The 22,666-nt window shown below is 45.6% G+C and overlaps 1 protein-coding gene across 1 annotated transcript in view; it reads right to left on the reverse strand.

Moving 5' to 3' along the window:
* The window catches only part of PTPRQ (protein tyrosine phosphatase receptor type Q), a 1,724,016-nt gene that overhangs the window by 1,443,766 nt on the left and 257,584 nt on the right, over positions 1–22,666 (reverse strand). Inside the window, exon 15 of the mRNA XM_085652983.1 lies at positions 14,204–14,310. Coding sequence (XP_085509109.1) covers positions 14,204–14,310 — 107 coding nt within the window. The remainder of the gene's footprint in view (positions 1–14,203; positions 14,311–22,666) is intronic.

Below are 22,666 nucleotides of genomic sequence, written 5' to 3' on the forward strand. Positions count from 1 at the left end.
CGAGAGTTCCGTTACTGGAAAAGGGCAAAAAGGAAGGGTTTTTTGAGCTCAAAAACAAAACTATGCACTGGCTTACCCTAAACAGGCCCCTTCCCTTCAATGTTAATGGGGAGATATTGCACGTTCGGCGACTCCCCTGGTTGGGACGTAGAGCTAAGGATATTGAGGGGGATCTAATTATTATTAACTTTAGAGACCCCAGAGCTGTTACTCATATCCTTGACTATTCTCTGGGTAAAAGTTGTGGGTCCATCACGCCTTGCGAATTGACATATTTTTATCCAAGATCTTCAGTCTCCCATAGGGGGTACTTCAGGGCCCCGGCTCGAATGCAGACATGTCATCCTGTCCTACCCATATCTTCTGACAACCAGCATTTTACCTATGCACCCATCCCTGTGGCTTGTGAAAGTGTATCTGATTGGGCCACTGTGCCTTTTGGGAGTCACCGAAATGGTTATAGGAGGACAGATTATTGGCCACCATTAACCCCGCTGGAAGTCGCAAACAGATTCGATGCCCTTTCAGGCTTCGATGATTGCGATTGACAGGGGAGATCTTTAATTAGTAGGCCTATTAACATGGAGCAGCAGGCCAAGAATATCGAGTCGACTTCCCTATTGCAGACCTTCCCCCTACAACAACCTACTCTTTCTGGAACAGTTTCACCTACTCTTGACCAATACGCATTGTCCCATGAGCATATTTCTGCACCAGAAGAGGGATCTGTCATTACTAACGCCCCTTGTGGTTTTTTGCCCCATGACCAAGTTAACCAAGTTCCACTGACTGGCCATGTAAAAATTCTTTCTTGGAACGTGGCGGGCCTTAAGAGTAAATTGCCCATTCCAGAATGGGGCTCCTTTATGGCCCTCCACGATGTCTGCATGTTACAAGAAACCTGGGCATTAAAAAGCAGTCAAGCTCAGGGATTTGCTATATTTGATATCATGGCCAGCAAGGGCGAGAGGGGTAGACCTGCAGGGGGTCTGTCTATATGGGTTGGCACGCACTTGGGAGTAACTGCATCACAAATAAGTACTAATTCGCAGGATGTTCAGTGTGTACTGTTGACTACACCAAATGGGCCAAATATCGCCCTGTTTAATGTATACTCAAGGCCAGTTAGGCGGGGTCTTACTTCAGAGGCCATTGAAATTCTGTTGACCTTTATCCAGACAATGGACCCCTCTACTGTGTTAATTGTGGGCGGTGATTTCAATTGCCACTTCGAGCCACTCATGGATTCTTCCATGAGTGACCCAGATGACATTGATTCACTGTGGGCAATTCCCCATCCATTGACCCCTTCGGTCAAGGTCTGGACCCCGCTAGTTTTACAACTGCAGTCATTTGCCCTTACAACCTCATTGCGAGCTTGCAACGGGAGGGTGGAACCTGATAGACCGGGAAATGTAACATTTAATCGGCATAATCAGTCCTCCATAATCGATTACATCTTTCTAGAGGCTAGGCACTGGGATAAGGTGCATGAATTTAGAGTTATTGAAAGAACTGATAGCGATCATAACGCTCTGGTACTCTCATTTAGGCTAGGGAGCTTTGGGCTCAAATGTCAAACTTTGGCTGAACATTCTACCACTGTGCCCTTGACCATATCAAACTGTAGACGAAGAGTTAAATGGCTAGACTTCCAGATGTCCGACCCTAAGCTAGCTGCCTTATATAAGATCATTATCCCTTTTATTGAAGAAATGGGAGAAGTTGGTAATGTAGGCAGGGCTTCAGAAATCCATGTCAACCTGGTAGCAGCAATTAAGGATACTCTTTGCCCTGAGAGAAGGGCTATTTGTCCTCGGACTTCGTCCCCTTGGTGGTACAATGCTCTCTGCCGGACTACCAGGAAGGCCCTCTTTAGTGTTTTAAAAACTAGTAATAGGGAAGCCATTAGCCTACATCGTTCTGCGTATAAGAAGGCGCTTAGAGACGCCAAAAAGGATTGGGAAGTTGCTAAGTGGGAGAATCTGGGCGCTGCACTTGGCAACAATAACTCTAAGCTATTTTGGACTATAGTAGCCTCTGGACTCAGTGGCCATAGTTTGGCCCCTGCCCCTAATATTGCCCCTTCCGTTTGGGAAAGCCACTTTTGTGCCCTTTATGGCACTTCTGAGTCTGGTGATACGGTCACTATCGCCACTGAATCCCAGCAACTTCGTGTTAGTGTACTTGAAGAACTTTCCCGGTTAACTGTTGCTAGCCAACGCCCCTTACCAGATGAATTAATCACCCTACGTGAGGTTGAGATTGCTTTAGGAAACCTGCTCCCAGAAAAAGCTCTGGGTCTAGATAAACTGCCTGGGGACCTTTTTAGGTCACAACCAAAAATTTTTGCTCCCTATCTAGTTACCCTATTTAACGGGATTTTGCTGGGCGATGATTTGCCGCCCACGTGGTTAGGAGCCGAAATTGTGCCGATTCTCAAAAAGGGTTGCCCTCTAATCCCGTCAAATTATAGACCCATCAGCTTAATTGATACATCACAAAAACTGATGGGGAGGGTTATTTTGGACAGGATCCTCGGGTGGATCGAGGAAAATGGGATACTTTCTACGCTCCAGGCAGGTTTCAGGTCTGGTATTTCTACCTTAGATCAGATATTCCGCCTGCAGGTCCTTTATTGGAAAACAGCCAAGGTGGAGGGTGGCAGCCTCTGTCTTGTATTTGTGGATCTGCGGGCGGCTTTTGACCTGGTCCCACGTGCGAAACTCTGGAAAGTTCTTGCGGAAATGGGTCTCCCGCCCTATTTGTTAGCCATTCTCTCAAGATTACACCTAAACAATTTTGCACAGGTTAGGTCCGGAAGGAACGAAGAACTCACAGATCAGTTTCCAGTCTTGAAAGGATTTCGCCAAGGGTGCGTTTTGGCACCGACTCTTTTTAGCCTATATATCAATGGCCTTATTGAATATTTGAATGGTGTACCCAATACCGATGCCCCAAGACTGGCCACAGGCAGAGTGCCCGCTCTGATGTTCGCGGACGACACTCTGTTGTTGTCCAGAACATCATCGGGCATTCAAAAAACCCTTGATGGTTTTGTAGAGTTTTGCCATCTTCGGGGGTTGGAAATCAACATAGAAAAAACAAAGTTTATGATTTTCAACCCCCCAAAACGTACCTGCCCTAATCCTGTGCTTTTTGATAGTCCCTTGGAAAGGGTCAAAACGTTTATATACTTGGGTGTTACCCTCACAGAGAAATTTGATTGGCATAAACATATTGCTAGATCAACGCTTAGGCTCACCCAGTTAGCAGGGGGACTAAGTAAAGTTTTTAAGGAATCTACATTTAGGCCGGTTTCCCCTGCACTTATAATATACAGTCGCCAAGTGAAAAAGTCAGCAATGTATGGGGCTGAACTCTGGGGGCATATGCAGACCCTGACCCTCGATCTCAAAAGGGTGGAGCAGTCTTTTGTCAGAAACCTAATTGGCCTACCGCCTAGTACACCGTTGATCCCTCTTAGATTGGACCTTGAGCTAACTCCAATAGAGGAGACAATAGGCGCTAGACGGATTATGTACTGGAAGAGGCTGTGGTCTGTCCCTGAACTGGCCGATTACAGAGCTGAATTCCTTGAGATTTGGCCTTTTCTCAGATCCAAAACGATCCCGTGGCTTAGGCATATTAACGCAGTTTGTACTCGGCTTGGTTTCCCTCGATTATGGGACATGCCGGAGACCAATTGTGCTGGGATATCTAGTAAGACACTCCTTTCTCATATCTACACGTTAAACTTTCAGACGCTAATGAGTTCATCCTCCTTGGGTAGGTTATCATCTGAGTTCCTTAAAGTAAAAATAGAACCTAGGGCCGAGGTTTTTATGGACTTAATTGAGCCTCCAATTGCCCGTAAGCTGTATATCCAGCTGCGTTATGGCACTCTTCCCATAAGATCTTTTACCTCTAAGTGGACCAAATCAAACATTCTAGCTTGCCCTGCATGCACTTACCATACTGAGAATATTTCTCATGTTTTGTTTTTTTGTCCTGCCTACCTTGTTTCCAGAAAACGCTGGTTGATTCCTATTTGTAGGAATCTGGGATTTTTGCATTACACACAGGCTTGTAGGATATTGACTTATGATACTCATCCTCCCATTGTGTTTGCTGTTTCTCGTTATCTGTTGTATATGTGGCGTATTAGGCAGAACTTTTTAACTTAACTATTTTAATGTCTTTTTACTGTTTTTTTCATGTGTTTGTACTTTTTATGGTCTGTCTGACCGAAATAAAGTTACTACAACAACTAGGTCGTTCGGAACGGAGGACAATTCGGTAGAAAACGTAGGCTCCGAATCAGATTTGCTCGTCCTGGAACCTGTCTGGAGGCCTTCCTAACGGGATCGGAATTAGGCCCTAAGTAATTTAACCAGTTTTTCTCAGTCCTAGAGGCTGTCAATGCCATTTTATCCATGTGGTGACAGTTTACAGACTTTTTGCTTAGTGATGATGCCAAAGGCAAGAAATGTGAGGATCTTTTGTCGCATATTGATAGTAATGTGAAAACAAGTACACTCTAGTGCATTCTTGAAAAGTACGGATTCATTTTTTACCTCTTCAATAACTTGGAGGGCATATGCTCCCAGTTAAATATATTTGTTACAGAACCTGTCGCAGAGGATCACAATCTTCAGGTGTACCAGTATTGGCATGGAAAGCTATGTAGGTGGCCAGAGTTAGCAAATTGTGTACTGGCTGTTTTGGCGTTGCCCGTCTCAAGTGCCAATGTTGAGAGGGCCTTGTCACAGACAAAAGTTTACTTGGGAAGGAAAGTGCAATCATGCATGACCAAAGACTCACTGAAGAAGTATTGTAGGGTGTAGTACAATAGGTTTGATTTGTAAAAATGTATTTGGACCTCATATACACTGTACCTACACGGTATATATACCATGCATTACCCGTGCAGAACACAAGCAATAATAAAAGCAAAACATTCCACAAACACCGAAAAAACACTGTTACTGTTGTTTTTAATGGAGCGGAAATGTGTAACCACCGATAACCACTGTTTTTTTTAAAGAACTGAAATTACTTTAAAAAAAACACCAGAATTTGCCAAAAATTGAAACTGAAAACTGGAAAGCCTAAGAATAATACAGCACCAAGTAACAAAAATATAGATAAGCCCTAATAATGCAGAGCTCTTTGAAGGCCTAGGCAAAGAGGGACATTACTAGGCCTGGCTGAAATTTTCTTTACATGATGTAATCCCACATAATTTCCGCCATTTCAGGTAACGCTTTTTACATCAAAAGCCCCAAATGTTTTCATTACGCCACAAACAATGTTCTGTCCATTCATAGAAAAGTCCAATAGCGAAGGCACGAAACTGCTGTTTCCATCATTTGAGATTTAGCCCTTTTTTTGAGAAACAAATCTCAGATAATGTTATGTTAATGCTAAAAACAAAATCTCTAAATGCATTTTTTATCTGTTCCTGGAATTTCACATCATTTTCTAATTACGCAAACGGAAATTATACAAGTTTTATAAACCTCTACCAATTGCTAAGAACCCCAACCTTTCAGGGGGCCCCCTGATAACCACTAATAGTGTGCATACAAAACCGATTTTTTTTTATTTGACAGCTGGGTAAGTCCAGCCCCCGCCCTCGCCCTCACCAGCATTTTGTTGCAAATAAAATAAAAGTAATTATCTATCCCTCCCACCTTACTTTTTCTCACCTCATCTACTCCACCCTCTGTCTTTACCCTGTCTTTCTCTACATCTATATAAATCTACCCCTTCTCTATATCAACTCTCTCTACATCACCCACAGTATCTTTCTCACTTTCAATATCTCTCTACGTCAACACTCTACCCCTCTCTCACACACAACCTCATCACTTCCTACTACTCTCAGTGCCTACCTCTACCTTTATGCCCCACCTCTACCTTAATTCTCTCTGCACCTCAAACGTTCCACTGCTCCTCCCCTGTACTATTTCAGCCCACCTCCCTCTCTTCTTCTCTTAAAACAGCTGTCTACCTCTTCTTTTGTTACCTCTCTACCTCACAGCTCTATGTCACTCTGTCTTTCTACCTCTTAATCAAGCTCATCTCTTTCTCTTCAATCAACCAATCAGAGATTTGTAAAGCACACTACTACTCATTAAAGGTCTCAAGGTGCTGGGGGAGGTGGATGTGCGGCTCCATTGAGGTAATTCAAAGATCCAGGTCATGAGGTCTTTCCTGAATTGGTGCAGTGTTGGGCTCTGCCGGAGGTGAAGGGGGAGATCGTTCCAGGTCTTGGCTGCGAGGTATGAGAAGGACCTTCCTCCGTTCCTGTAGAAGCGTGGGATGGTGGCTAGGGAGAGGTCGGTTGAGCAGAGGTTTCTCAAGGGGCGTGGAAGGAGAGGCGGCTGGTGAGGTATTGAGATATAATGTTGTGGAGGGCCTTGTAGGCATGTGTGAGCAGCTTGAAAGTGATTCTTCTTCCGACGGGGTGCCAGACGAGGCCGCGGAGGTGTTGGGTGATGTGGTTGTGCCATCGATATCAAGGGTTAGTCTGGCTGCGGCGTTCTGGATGGTATGGAGTTTGCAGAGGAGTGTTTTGTTGATTCCGGCGTAGAGGGCATTGCCATAATCCAGGCTGCTGGTGATGAGGGCGTGAGTGACTGTTTTCCTGGAGTCGGGGGTTATCCATTTGAATGTTTTACGTAGTATGTGGAGGGTGTTAAAGCACGCAGAGGAGACGGCATTGATCTGGCGATTCATAGGGAGCAATGAGTCCAGTATGATGCAGAGGTTACATGCATGGTCTGTCGGGTGGGTGGGTTTCCGATGGCGGGGGGGCACCAAGTGAGATCCCATGCGGAGGGGGTGAAGACAAGGATGAGGACTTCTGTTTTCTCTGAGTTGATATTCAGGCAGCTGTTCTTCAGCCAAGTAATGACAGCTTTCATCCCTTCTTGGAAGTTGTGCCTGGTGGTGTCGGGTTCCTTGGTGAAGGAGAGGATGTGTTGGGTGTCATTGGCGTAGGAGACGATGTTGAGCCCATGATTTCTGATAATGGTTGCGAGGGGGGACATGTAGACGTTGAAGAGGGTGGGGCTGAGGGAGTATCCTTGGGGTACTCCGCATCTGGTCTCTGTCGGTTCTGAGAAGAAGGGCAGGAGTCTTATTCTCTGTGTTCTGCCCGTGAGGAATGAGCGCATCCAGACTAGGGCCTTTACTTGAAAGCTGGCGTCATGGAGACTAGTGGCTAGTGTGTGGTAGGAGACGGTGTTGAAGACTGCTGATAGGTCCAGGAGGATGAGAGCTGCCATTTGGCCTTGGTCAAGGAGGGTGCAGATGTCATCTGAGGTGGCGAGGAGGGCGGTCTTGGTGCTGTGGTTGCTGCGGAATCCAGATTGGGAGGTATCTAGGATGTTGTTGGCTTTGATGAGGTATGCTAACTGGGTGTTGACGCTCTTTTCGATGACCGTGGCTGTGAAAAGCAGCGAGATGGGCCTGAAATTCTTGAGGATCATCGAGTCTGCGAAGGGTTTCTTAAGAAGGGAATTGACTTCAGAGTGCTTCCAGTTGTCAGGGAATGTGGCAGTCTTGAGGGAGCAGTTGATGGTTTGATGTAGCTCGGATGCCATGGCTGCGGCGGCCCTGTGGATTAAGTGTGGCGGGCAGGGGTCTGAAAGTGCTCTTAAGTGGATGCTCTTCATGGTCTTTAGGGTGTCTTCTGTTGTGAGTGGGGTCCAAGTAAGTAGGGTCTGTTGGCTGCCGTTGCTGGGGGTTGAGGCCTGTGCAGAGGTCTTGGTCATCAAGGTTGTCATAGATCGTCTTGATCTTGAGGGGAAAGAAGGCGCTGAGTCTGTTGCAGAGGTCTTGGGGGGGGAGGGATGTCTGTTGTTTTGCTGTTGGGTTTGGCAAATTCCTGTTTGAAGCCATGACGAGAGTCCCAGTACTATCAAGCCTGGGTCTCAAAACGCGTTGGCATTTCGAGAGCCACTTCGAGAGGCATTTAGTTAAATATATGTGTTGAGTGTTGGATGTTTTAAAAGATTAATTGATTATTTTCAACGCTCTTGTGATATTCTTGCTGAAACAACAAGTTTAGTCCATAAAATTGGATACTTTTCACAATCACGTTGGTGTTTTCCACAGATGATGCAAGCTTTAAATGTTTTTTGTGTTTGATTTATGTTTGTATTTATTTAGTGATCTAGTCGTTTATTGTAATTTGTTAAATAATTTTAATTTTGGTGTATGTTCAATTTGTTTTTGATTGTAAATTGTGCTATTCACGTGATGTTTTCTGTGTCAGTTTGAGAAATATGTGTTTCTTTTTCAATCTTTTAAAAAAAATAGTATTGGATTAATTATAAGACTATTTAATAATAAAAATTCCACTCGGACAGATAAAGGAATAGTCTGCCCGTTACCCCATAAATAGTAGGAGTGTACGTTTGTACGGAGCCAGGTGCTTGTGTTGTGTTTTGAATTTTGAATAGCTCTACCTGGCCCCTTTCCTTTGGGCTTAACCCCTCTGTTTTTATTGTATTACAACCAGATAACGACATACACATTTTCTTACTTTAACCAGGTTGTACCTCTGCCTGTCCCTAGAATACACGGCTGGGTTAGTTGAAAGCTGGCCTTTCTGAGTTCACTCTAGACAGTCATACACAAAGGGAGCTGAGGTGTGCCCTGCATATCCTGATGGGCCATCACCAGGTTGAGCCATCCTAAGCTAGAGTGGTGGTAGGAGCTGATACTTGTTCCTGTGCAGGGCAGTGCTTGTTCCCACAGAAAGAGCTACATAACCCCAGGTAGTGTGATAGGAGCCATGGGCCAGGAAGTGCAGGGTTTTGTGCACTACAAAGGCCTTCCTTTGAAGTCTCCCTACTTCAAAGTTTAAAAAGGGGTTACGTACTGGACCTCTGACACCATATACTCAGAAAACTTCTGGACTGAGGACATTCTCCCAGGAAGAAAAGCTGTTGTGCTCCCAGCAGGGACTGCCACTTTTCTGCATGCTTTGCTGGCTTGGCCTGCTGCGTGCTGCTTCCTGCCTGGGAGATGAGAGGATGGACTTTACACTTTACATCCTGCGCCTATAGGTTCTCCAAGGGCTTTTTTGGGCTAGCCTCCTGTTGCCTAAGTCTCATGGACAAAAAAAAAAATGCTTTGCCTGCATCTTGCTACCAGCACTTTGATCTTCTGCTGTGAGACCTGTTCTACCAAGTTGTGCCAAATCCAGTCCTGGGCCCTTGGAAGTGAGTTTTGGTGCTGCAATCAAGAGACCAACGTATCAACTCCAAAGCATCATTTTGGAACCGGCTCATCCCTGAAAAATCAACTCATCGCCACTGTCTGCACCGAAGCCGTGGTCCCCGCTCACTGAGAGCGTGACGTATCGACCTCAACTTACAACACAGCCCCGACTTTGTTGCAATGCAGCCGAAGAACCACCACTGCCTGAAGTATGCGATGCACCATTCCAGCCCCAACTCAGCCCCGGCCCTGCATGGCTTCCAACCAATACAGCACCTTCAGCCCAGCGGTTACATATCAACACGGAAGAATCAATGCATCATGCTCTTCTCATCGGCCACAACATCGACGCTGTGTCTCCTTCAGGCTCTGATGCCTAGCTTCAACTGATGCATCACCTCCTCTGCACACCCCATCATCCCGAGCGTCAGAGCTTCAATGACCTTGCACCACCTTTAAGGACCGATGCATCACCTGCATCTGAACACCTCTCCTCCTCTGTGCCTCGCATCGTCTTCAATTTCTGGTGCATCTAAAGTACTGTCAGCAGGTCTGAGTGACTGCTGTATGCGGCCTGCACTCCATCGCGGTCAGACTGAACTTTTGAATTTGTTCCGGTCACAAGTGACCAGATAGCCCCAGTCGGAGCTATTGATTTCTAAGCACTGCATTTTGGTTTAACTGTGTTTATATATGCGTTTTAAGAATTATTTCCTGTATTATGCTTTGATGATATATCTGTCGAACAAAGCTTATTTGGATTGGATTGGTTTAATTTGCAAAACACATATCTTGACTTGTGTATGTTGGATTGTTGTTGTTTTGGGGTTGTGTTACTCAGATAAATATTGGCTATTTTTCTAGACTGATGTGGAGTACTTATGTAGTGTTTTTACTGTGTTACTGTGTGCGTGTGTGTGTGCATAAATACTTTACTACACATTGTCTCTTTAGTTTAACCTGACTGCTCTGTGCCAAGCTACCAGAGGGTGAGCACAGGTAAACTTTTAATGTGTACCACACTTACCCTGACTATGATTGTGGTTCCTTCTTGGACAGGGTGCATACCTCTGCTAACCAGAAACCCAGTTTCTAACAATATATCTTTTGTCCACTGAACAAAGTGGTTGCAAATACACTTAGTGATTGGAAGGATGGTGCATGTCTAACAGGACCATAGAACTTACTGGTCGATAATGACATGTGAGAGTAAAACCATAGCACTGCACTAGACTATATAACTTCATAACTGGATACATTACACCACTCTAACCGGATTAAACCAGAATTAAAACTTGTTTCTTGCTTTCCCATGAGTCCTCTTACAATGACTGAGTTGTCCATTCACTGTCTATAACCTTGCCTTCTTCTTTGAGTCCAGGTAAACTTGGGGTTTACTGCACTAAAGATAGCCAGAATCTCTGGCAGCATTGCCGTACATGGTCCAACATAAGGAAGCAGAATAGATAGTCTTGTGGTTTAGGTGACACCTGTTCTGCATTTTGCCCGTTTTTTTTATTCACAGTAAAGATGTTCTACCTGTACATATGTTAGATTGTTATGATGGGAGCCTTGGTGTTTATCTGATATATTTCTCAAACACTTTTCCTGTTTTTTAATTCATATATGCAATATGGGAGTGGCTTTGTTTGCTGGACTTGCCTATGTGAAATTAACCCTCTTTAATGCACATATTTAATATGGGATTGGCTTTGTATACAGAGCATGCTTAAATAAAATGAATCAATTATTTACTTCATGCAATGAACATCTTGATTATGCGCCAAGACCTAGACAGTTTACTTTAATATGGATACTCTTAACTTAACAGACGTATGGCCTTATTTTCTTCCCATTTGGTATTATCTCAATTATCATGACAGAAAAAACTTTTGTGCTTGAAGAGTGCTGTATTCTTGGACCCGGGTCTGCATCTGTCACCAATAAATATGTTCAGTATTGAGGAAAGCTTTGAAGTAGTGTAGCTGCTCAGTTCCCTTCTTGCTTCAGGACCCCATTCAAAAACACAATTTAGGGATATTTTGTAACTAATTGGCAATTCCCTAGAGACCTTTGAGATGCCAGGAGTATATATGTTCTTATTGTTAGACTTCATGGCGCATTTGGTCACTTTCTGGCAAAAGTTCACCCTTCCCTGCACTATTATCCCCACTGGGGTGCTTGCTGGCCTCTCCTATGGTCGTAGGTGCCTTCTTAGCCACTGAATGGTGCAGCGAGCCACCCATGAGCAGAAACCTTGTAAACTCCTACCACTCAACTACAAATCTGGTGGTTCTTGTCTGGTGCATTTTCAATGCCCACCCCACCTTCCCCACCCATTGTGAGGGTCTGTCCGGGGCCCTCTAGGTGAGTCAACCCAGATGGCCTGCACCCAGTCTGCAGATTTCAGGACCATGAAACGCTGCCTCGTTTACATGGCTCTGGGGTCGTTGAGCTCATCATTACACTCAGGTTTCTGTAATTTGGTCTGTGTTTGATCTCATAAACAGTGCTGATCCATGTACAGCACTAGTGTCCAAGAAATTCCTGCTACAATAAAAATACTGTTTGAAATGTACTGCATTAATCACTGAAGCTAGGTCTGTGTGTGACCTTAAGAGCATGAGTGTGCTCTGAGCTAAATATATAAATGGAGAGTACAGTGCACGGAGGGGACAGAAAGAGGGACATAGTACCCTGCTTAGAGAGCAGAGAAGGGAGATAGAGCACCAGACCAGCCACTGAAGTGAGGAAATGGAGGCAGGGCGTTCCTTAGAAATTCAATGAAGGCCTTGAGGGAAAAAGCTGATGTTTGTTTCCCTCAGCATGAAGGTTTGGTGCATAGTGTGAGGAAGTGCTTAACTTGGAAAAGAATTGAGTGCTGGAGCCTAGCACTGTTCTCAAAAGCCTGCACGCAGTACAAATAAACATTATCATGCAGAACACCAAGGCTGCGCAGTCTTAAATTCTTAAACCCACCTCATGCCCCATTAACCCACCACCAGACACGCCCTGCCCATTTATATCACTCTTGCAGGTTCCTGCATTCTCCATTTGTGATTGTTTTTCCGTCTTTCTCTTCCTCGGTCTTTCTGATTTGTGTGTTTTTCACCCTCTTGTTCTTGGTAATGTCTGATGGGGAAATAAAAGTGACGGTCCCTAAAAATTTGTGCCTGTGCCCCCCCTCCCAAATTTTTTCCCCACCCCAGACACCACCAGCTCAAATTAAGCACTGGTGTGAGGGGTGGGACTACAGGTTCTATAATTCATGTGAGGAAGTTTCAAGGCAGGGCCTTTCCCAGTGGCGGCTCGCACTGGGAGTGCTAGGGGGCGGTGAGGCGGGGGAGGCGCAGGGTGGAGGTAGTGAAGTCGGACATATGACGTCCTCGAGTAAAGTAAGTAAATAAACAAATAAAACTATTTACCTTGCGCTCGCTGCTTCGCCGCGTATTTGCAAAGCCAAGAGATATCGGCTCTAAAAGTTTGAGCTATTGGGTTTTCCAATGCTTCTATAGTGCTTGTGAGCAGAGTCACCTTTAGGAGAGCTCTGGTTGTGGAAGGGTGTTCATAATGGGGTACGACTGAGAGCTATAGCACTGAGGCTGAAGGTAGTGTGGGAAAATGGACTACAACATTGTTCAGATTAAATGGTAATCCAACCCTTACTCTATCTCCAGGGTACACAAAGTGAATGTCTCATATGCACCATTTGTAGTGGCCAATTTCAATTATTTACTACAAAATCATTGTTGCTACTCCTAATTATCAAACTGCTAACAAGCACTCACAAAGTCAATAGATCCCCTTTGGTTTTGCTCTGGGTTACTTTAACCATATTTCTGTTGATGTGTGATATGTATGTATGCAATAGCAGAAAACCCACAAAGAGGCACCTCAATGCTGGTCAGAGACCATGCTGTGTAAAGCAAAGGATTGTAGTTCACACGTTTTAAGCCATGCCCTTCATTTCTTTGGCCAGACCCCTGTTAGAGACCTCCCCCCCCCCACACACACACATTTTTCATCCAATGTAAAGCATACAATAGCCTTCTGCCTACAGGCAGCTAAATGCGGTCTCATAGGTGAGACCTAAAAATTGTAATGTTGTAAAACTGTGGAATTCTTGGAGTCAAATCTAAAACTTGTGGAGCAGAAAGAAAGAATGGCTGCTTTGATTCTCTGTGGCATTCACGCTGCAGTGTCTCTGAGAGGGCAGGAGTACAGCTGGTGTTATGTTTCAGGGAAGTGTTGTGCACTTCAGTAAAAGAAACCTGATAGCCTAACCTCCTCCAATGTGACACTCAAGGCCATTACTATAAGTCGCTGGGGCTCTTGTGCCACCAGGCCCCTCTAGAAGTAGAGCTGAAGAATTGGTTGCCCTGGGAAGTTGATCCAAACGTTATGCAGGATATTTGCTCCCTGGCAAAGCAGATTCGACCAGTACTACTGAATATTGGTCTACAAATACCAAGACTGCATTATATTTATACCATCTCATACGTTTTTCTTCCACCACCAGGTCTTCCCTGCTCCTTAATCTCACTCTTGCTGGTTCTTTTTCCCCCTTGCTTTCTCCCTTTCACACAGTTTTTTCTCTTTCTCTGGGTCAAAGTCTTTTAAGAGAAAATAAGTCCCAGTCCATAAAAATGAGTGATGATGGTCCCACTTGCAACCACCAGTTCAAATTAGACACTTCCTGCAAGCCTTTGCTATGGCTATTTTTCCAATGCAGGCATCATCATTTTCCACGTGATATTGTTCAGAATGCAAAACTATAAATAAATACAACTCAGACGTATTTTGACAATAATAAGAAGGAAGTAAAGACGTAATAGCAACATAATACAATAATCTATTGACAGAAATAACTTGCAGACCATGCTTCCTCATCTATTGATGGCCAATGGGCATTTTAAAAATCGCATGTTGAGTGTCCCTCCCCCTTTTACTGAGTCCAGCGACTTACATGTGCTAACCAGGATGTCAGCGGTGCGGCTCTTCTTTGGCAAGCTTGTGGTCACAATGCTAATGAGGTAATCACTTCCAGGGAAGAGGTTGTCAAACTGGTACGTCCTGCAAAAAAAAGCAGTCTGTGATGATCTAAACGCAGAAGATCTGCAAGTCTTACTATCTATCATTTCAAAAACTATGAACACAAGTATATTATCCATAGACATTGGCATAGAACTTGGTGATACAATAAAAAATTAGTAAGGCTCATAGTTTATGATTTTTCTAGATAAGCCTCAATGGCTACTAACGGTGCCCACAACTGTGCGGCACTATATATTGATGTATTGTTTTTTGATCAACAACTGTATGGTAGAAATAAGGTGTTAACTAACCCTGGGCATAGTTCGCGAAGTAGCGCTACGCGTAGCTACGTAAAGTGCACTTTGCACTACGCGAGCTACGCGTAGCACTTTGCGAACTGCATAGTACGCTGTTCGCACTGTGCAAGATGCCGTTTTCAATGATTGCACAGTGCGGACAAGCATCCGGCACTGTGCAATCATTGAAAACGGCATCTTGCACAGTGCGAGCTGTAGTTTTCTGCCGCTCGAGAAGATTTTTACTCGAGCTGCAGCTTTCTCAACGCGGACTGGTAGTTTCTCATCGTGAGCGGTCGCGAGCATACGCGACCACTCGCAATGAGAAACCTGACCTCCCCGTGTTGAGAATCTCGCCAGGAGGTTTATTTTCCATGCTCGCGATCGGCAACTTGATGTTGCTGATTGCGAACGAGGAAAAAGTCTCGCCGGGACGTCATTTTGCTTGCTCGCGGTCGCCAACTTGACGTTGAGGACCGCGAGCAAGCAAAGAATTACCGCTGCACTATGCTACGCGTGTTTGCACTGTGCTACGTGCAATTCACGTAGTGCGAAGTAGCGCAAACTTCGCAAACTACGTGAGCGTAGCGTAGTGCTTTGCCCAGGGTTAGTGTTAACATATATATACTTCTAAAGCCCCAGGCATGTATGTAAGGAAAGCTGCGCGCTTAATGACAAGACCAATGAAAGGACCATTGATGTGTGCATAAATATATTTGTCTCTGCGGTATGAGAGCATGCAATGCTGCTATACACAAAGCTATCTTAATGCTGTGTTTGAATTTACTGGAGTAAGTACCATTCTCTATTCCCTTTGATACCTTGTGCATATGTTTTGTACAACAGTGTTTGCTATTTACAGGGTCAGTTGGTCCTGTTGGATGTCTCAGGTAGGCAGAATTTTGTCTGCTGCTTGTGGGGTGCTCAGTGGCGAGGGTGGGTAGAAGCAACACTTGAGATCTTCCTCCAAACCGATGCAAGTGTGATCAGTGGGTCCTGCGTTTTAGCAATGGTGTATGTCTCACTGTCTTCGTCTCTCACTGTGTCGCAAAAAGTGTCTGCTGTCACATTGCCCATATCCGTGTCGCCCTGACCTCGTGTTTGTGTTTCCTACACTAAGGTGGTTCAATTTATCTATGCATCACTCTGCATGAGTCATTGTGTCTTTGTCCCGTGTCTCTAGCAGTGCTTTTCTATCTCTATGAGCATATCACTGTCTCCATGTTCTAGTGTCCATTTCTCTATCCTAGCACGTGATTCAACGTCTCCCTGCCCCAGCATCTATGTTTATGTTTCCTTTTCCAAGCTATGCTGTAATGTTATTATTTATGATAACAGTATTTGCACTATTAGTTATCTCCCTCTCATATATATCTGTTTGGAGTTCAGCAGGGTAGGCAGTATACATAAAATGTAGAATCCTCCTCTTTGTGGATACAAGGGATTCAAAGAAGATGTTTATATGACACCCCATGCGGAGCTAGTGTAACTATCTGAAGTGATAAGAAACAGGATGAGACCCAAGCAGCTCAAGAGCCACTCTAATAGGTGGATTTTGTCTGAGATGCAGTCAAGCAAGTAAGGACTCAGGAACATCCAAATGCAATGTGTTCCTTACAATCTGGACGCAACAAGCATTAGCAACTCTGATACAACCTCCAGCAGCAAATACTGAAGGGGACTACTTTGTGAGCGGATGTCTTCCTTGTGAAGGAGAAAAAAATTCCGTCACTCACAGAGAGGTTAGCCAATGGCTGAAGTGCTGATCCATATCCCCAGGTTGTAAGCTGTAGTGCGTTGACGAAAAAAGTGAAGGATGCAAGAACAAAATAATGGATGAAGGAAGCTTGCAGAAAGCCCCCTCTATATGTTAATACAGTATACATATAATTTTAGTAAAATTAGAAGGTCTTGGCTAACGTCAAATCTAAACACTAGCAATATACTTTGGCATGCTTTATGCATTGAGGCTTGCAAACTGCCTGTGAATATTATTTGATTTAACATCCATCCAAAAATTCTCAGTACTTAAATGAACTACAGTTGTTCCCTAGTATCGAACCGTGGCTCGTTATGTCCCATTCATACTCACTCGTCTCTCAGGCTTACAGCTATCAATTGCAGAATACAATATTTCTTAAAAGCATTTTCCAGTTTGTAATAACATGTTACTAGTGTCTTTGTTTTGACAGGAATAGTATGCATGATGAGGCCAGTGTACAAGCAGACCCCTGTGCGGTGCTTGGTGTGTTCATTGGGATCATGGAAGTGGTCCCTAGGTCTACTCTGTTTTACTAATTATGTTTCTTATGTTTCAGCAGGCTCACTGTTGAAAGGCTGCAGCCTGTTGTCTGCTTTGGGGCATGGTCCATGGAAATACGGGATTTTGTCATGGAATAGTGCACTGCTGCTTTCTACAATCTGGCTACGATGCATATTCACAAAACCTCTCACAGCAGCCAGGGCATAAGGGCACTATTGGTGCTTGGGCAGGACACCACCCAAGGTTTTAGCTGATGCTCGTGGCGATGGTACAATCTGGGACACACTTTAAGGTAAGCTAAACAAAAAGTCACAGAGCAAGGTGTCATCCCATTGTGCCTTTAATGTGAATTGTGTGCTCTTCTGCAAGAGTTACACAGTAAGCATGGGCACCAATGTTAAGAACTGCAGTTTCTTTGCTGTAATGAGATGTAAAGTTCAGATTTGCCAATGTCCATTGTGATCTTCTGGTGTTCACTACAGCAACAAGTTTCTTACTTTAATCAAGCCCCTACTTCTTATGGGGATGATTCCTCTAAGCTCTGTATGGCCCAGCATGGCTGTGTGGTTAACAGTGTAAATAGATCCTACACATACACGGAGAGGTACAGCAACTCTTCAGCTGCAGCATTGGTAATGAACTGATCCTCATTAATGACCCCTTTACCTTTCATATTCTGCGTCCTGAAATAATTACACACTTAATCAACATGTAATACCTAAAATATGCGTCATTAAGGCCATGGGGGCGGACCAACATGCTGTCAGGTCAGTGGAGGTCCCTCACTGACCACTGTACTGATTGACTGAAGAGTGTTCAAAGTGGGCACCATGTATATTGCTCTGAAATCTGAAATCAGACAGCCCTGAAATACATTTTGGGCTGTGTATTATGGACATCATTAGGTGGGATAGGTCGACAGCATGGTTTTATTGATAGGAAAGTCCCACTACTCAAACCACGGTGAGAGAGAAAGCAAAGTGGAATCACCCATTGGTTGGTGCCATCCACAAAATACAAAATAGAGGGGTGTTGAACCTGGCCCTTTTTAGGGTTATCCCAGAACCTTTTGTCTTCCTCCTATATTTTTCTGACCTGTTTTTGTTGGTTTTCTGACTCTGGGCACTTTACAACTGCTGATCAGTGCTGAAGTGCATGTTCTCTCTTCTATAAACTTGGTAAGATTGGTCTATGCCTGTTTGGCATATTTACTTTGCCTGTAAGTCCCTTGTATGGTGGCATCCTATATACCCAGGGACTGTAAATTAAATGCTGCAAGTGGGCCTGCAGTGCTGCTTGTGCTACCCACAAAAGTAGCCTTTCAAACCTGTCCCAGGCCTCTGCCGCTGCAGGGCCTGCATTCGAAGTTTACTGTCACAGTGGCATGGCATTTAAAGTGCTTGCCAAGTCCGAAACTCCCCTTTTACTATATATAGGTCACCCCTAAGTTAGGCCGTAGGTAGCCCTATGGGCAGGGTGCTATGTAGGTAAAAAGTAGGACATGTGCCTTTGGTGTGTGGCATGTCCTGGTAATGACAAACAACTTATTTGGGGGCATATTTACAAGGGCTTTATCTCCACTTTTTTGGCTTTTAAAGTCAAAAAAGCGGAGATAAAAATATCGCCCTATTAACAAGAGGGTGCTAACATGCATTAGCGCATGTTAGCACCCTTTTACCCAACGCCTCCCTTTGCATCTCTAATGAGATGCAAAGTGGGCGTCACTGGGCAGGACAACCTTGTAAATATCGCTGATGTGCACATCACAATATTTACAAGGCTGCCAACGCATTTTAGCAGACGTTAGTTTTGGACGAAAACTGCTGTTTTCGCTGGAAACTAACGTCTGCTAAAATGCAGACTTAGGCATAAATATTATGGGGGTAGATTGTGCTGATACGACCCTGTGGGTTGTATCAGAAAGGTTATCGCCGTTTTGCAGGGAACATCGCTGGAAAACCAGCGATGTTGCCTGCAAAACGGCGATCTCCCCGCTATCGCTGGTAATTATATCGCCTGGGGAAACGCGTTGTAAATAACACGCTAACAGGGCGATATAATCAAGCGATAGACAGCAATAAATAGAAAAGCGCTAAGCGCGCTTTGCGTCTATTTATCGCCGTCCATGTAGATATGCCCCTTGGTTTCTCACTGCTGTGAGGCTGCTCCTCTGATAGGTTTGCACTGGGAATTCCCTGATATGTGTTTCAGTGGTAATTTCTGCTACGAAAGGGGTGGCCTGGCCATGTTTGGTATGTTGGGAATAGTGGTGATACATCCTGCTTATTGGTGAAAGTGGATTTCTTATTACTATTTTAGAACTGCCACTTTTAGAAGTGGGCATTTCTGTGTGCTTGTGACTCTTTGTGCTTTGTTGACTCCAATCAACGTCTGGTTTAGACTGACAGGGGCCTGATTTGTGAATTCGCTTCAGATGGTCACAAGGGGGGTTGAGGTGTGTCTTACCTTTCCTGGGTGGGTCCCGTGCTCACTACGCCACTGGAGTCAAGCTATCCTGGCTGATGACGGCGAATAGCCAGAAACCGGTCCTAGGATGCTTGATTCCGGTCCAAAAAGCTTGGCAGTTCGGGCTGGACTGTTCCCATGAGGCACAGGGTCAAGACTGATTTGCATATGGCCATGTCTGAACTGGGGTGGCGTAGTGGGAAAAAGAACGATGGATTTAACCCAGATCTCTTGACTGGGGGAGAATGTCTGCATTGTCAGCATTCCGTCCATCATTTGTTTGTTGTTACCTTTCCTGGGTGACTCATAGTCATGCTGAATAGACCTGTCTGCATTTAGAGTGGTGGGAGGAGTCCTCACTAGCACCTGAATAGGGCTGTGCCTGCCTTTCACAATGCTGTCTCCACCCCCCAGTAGTGTGTCTGGAGCCAGGACTGGGGATTGAATGGGGGTGTTGTGCACTTCTGAAGTTTGTTTGAATTACCCCCAGAATAAAGACTTTGTGAGTATAAGTACAGGGGATGTGACCCCATGATGTTAGACACTGTGAGGACTTGTAACCAGATGCTGCTGGCTCTACAAAGTGCACATTGCCAGAAGGAGCTGTTATGCTGCCATGAGGAGCCACCATGGGGCTTTGCTTATTGTGCTGACCTGTCCAAATGAACCCTCTATGCTGGACTACTGCCTGCACTCCTGCTTTGGTGCACCCAGTGCTCTCCAAGAAGTGCTGTTTCTGCCCCTTGTCTCTACACCTTAGTGCCTGGTGAACGCTTTATTTTCTTTGGTGCCTGGCACTGAAGCTAAATGTGCTGAGAGCTTCAGGTGAGGGAGGGCGTGTGCAAGAGAGGCACAGTGTGGCACACTGGGCACACCAGAGTCTGAGTTTGGTTGCCTGCACTGGATACATCCTGGAGAGGAGATCGGCGAATCTCCAGGGCCTTGCAGAGCAGCCATAAATTGGACTGCCTGCTCTCACCTGTTATATTGCTGAGGCAACGAAGAGCCCCCGGTGATGCCGGAGTAGGCAGCTCTGCCCCCAGGATCAGCATGATCACCAATGGGTGAAGCAAGTGCCCATCTGCAGAGCCAGCCTTTATCAAGAAAATGGGCCGCGAATAGCATGTGGTTGTGGGCAGCCACAGTGGAAAAATAGAGAGCAGGTGCTCCCAGGCTTACGTGACCGCCGATGTGTGTTGCAGTGTACCACTCACCGGCCGCCCTGAAGAACGAGATCTCCACCGGGATCCAGGGGTAGTGAATGATGGAGGCTTTGCCCCGTATTGCGGCCTGACCCTGAGGAGAGCCCGGGGGTGGGAGAGCAGAAGGCTTGACTCCAACAGTGGTGTTTTCCACGGCCAGGCCCCACGCCATCACAGGTGCCGTACCGGTCCGGATGGACCACGGCTGACACTCTGGGATGTAAACATAGAGCCCCAGAGCCGAAGGGCTTGTTTATCAGTGCTGCGATTTCCCTAGTGGGAGAGCCCACAGCATCAGTAGCTGCCGGGCACTGGCTATTGCTGCGGACCCAGCTAGGTCTACCCAGCTGCAGCAGGCTGCGGGTGTCTGTCTTTCCCCTCCCCACAAGTTAGGAGACATACCTCGGAGCAGTGTTCAGGATTCCCAATAATGGATGGAGTCCCTGACTGTGGCCCTGATTGTGAGCCGTGATTACCGTATTTCCTGTTGTAGGTGGTCGATTGAACAGTCCATTCCGCTTGGCTTTAAAATTGCAAGATTCGATCGGACTTCTGGGAGAGGAGGTGGAATTGCTGTAGTTTTTAGAGATACCTGGACCTTTTCTGGGGAATCCTCAGTGGGGCTTGTGGAAGGGGAGGCATTTGACTTTTCTATTGTAATGTCCCCCCATTTCACCTTAGGTGGTACGCTGGTTTACCACCCTCCCGGCCCCCGGGTGGTTTTCTCAAGGCTCTTGATGATGTGATTATTCCCCGCGCTCTGCGCTTTCCCAGGTTCCTCCTTCTCGGTGATTTTAATATTCACCTTGACTGTTTGGATGCCCCTGGTGCTAGGGAACTCAATGATCTTTTCGATTTGGCTCACCTAACTCAGTGGATCAAATCTCCCACGCACCAAGGGGGCCATCTCATCGATTTGGTCTGCTCCAATTTTGATTTACTAGCTTTGGCCCCTTTGTCGGTCACTTGGTCTGACCATTATCTGCTGCATTTCTCTTGGTCTATAGGGAAATGTTCACCCTGCTCTCGCCCAGTCCATAATCTACAGATTTGCAGGATTGATATCCCTGCCCTTTCGGAGGCCTTATTGCTCACCGAGCCGCCGGCTACCAACGTTCTAGAAGATGCAATTGCCGGATTTACATCATGGATTAGCCGTGGCGTCAGGACGGTGTCTAAAGCCCCCTCTGCCTGTCAGTCGAGGACTATTTTGCCTAAACCATGGTACTCGACCTCTCTTAGAGCTCTTAAACTGTCCTGTAAGGCACTGGAGCGGTCCTGGCGCCGAGACTATTGCCCGTCGGCAAAAACTATTTTGCGTAAAGCCCAGAGGGACTATTATGCAGCTATCGGTGCGGCTAAAAGTAGTTTCTATGCCGATCGAATTGCTAAAGCTAGGAACAATAGCAAAGAGATTTTTTCGATTGTCAGAAGCTTTTTATCCCCCGTCTCTGAACAAATTTCCCTCCCATCCACATCTGAATGGTGTGGGGAACTGTCTTAATTTTATTATTGAAAAAATCCAAGTGATCCAAGACAGTTTTGGTCTGGACTCCCCTTCATTGATTGATTCCCCTTACTCGATACTTTCGGCCCCCATTGCCCCTTCCCTTCTTTTCACCAAGTTCATGCATGTAGGGGTGTCAGACACCTTGGCTATTTTAAAATCTCTTAAATCGGGGTCTCCTTCTGACCCTGTCCCTGCCAGGGTGCTAGCCGGTGTTGCTGAGGTGGTCTCTTTGGAGGTAAATAGAACTATAAATTTATCTCTGCAGACCACCACTGTTCCGAGTAGTTGGAAGCAGGCCAAACTCTTACCACTTCTGAAAAAACCCTCACTAGACCCTACTAAATTAACCAGCTATCGCCCCATTTCTCTTCTCCCAGCTATGGCTAAAGTTTGTAAGAAGGTGGTTTTCCGGCAACTGGAAGCTTTCGTGGAAACATCTGGCCTTCTTCACCCTGCGCAGTCGGGGTTTAGGTCATCCTACAGTACCGAGACTGCGTTGGTTGAAGTGGCCGAAGCTATTCGGGAGTGCCTTGACGCGGGCGGCAGAGCAGCTTTGGTTTTACTCGATCTCTCTGCCGCCTTCGATACGGTTCCCCATCGGCTACTTCTATCTCGCCTGTCAAATACCGGTATTGTTGGCCCTGCCTGGGATTGGATA

This window comes from Triturus cristatus, chromosome 4_1 (assembly GCF_964204655.1).
Source record: "Triturus cristatus chromosome 4_1, aTriCri1.1, whole genome shotgun sequence".
Taxonomy (NCBI): Eukaryota; Metazoa; Chordata; class Amphibia; order Caudata; family Salamandridae; genus Triturus; species Triturus cristatus.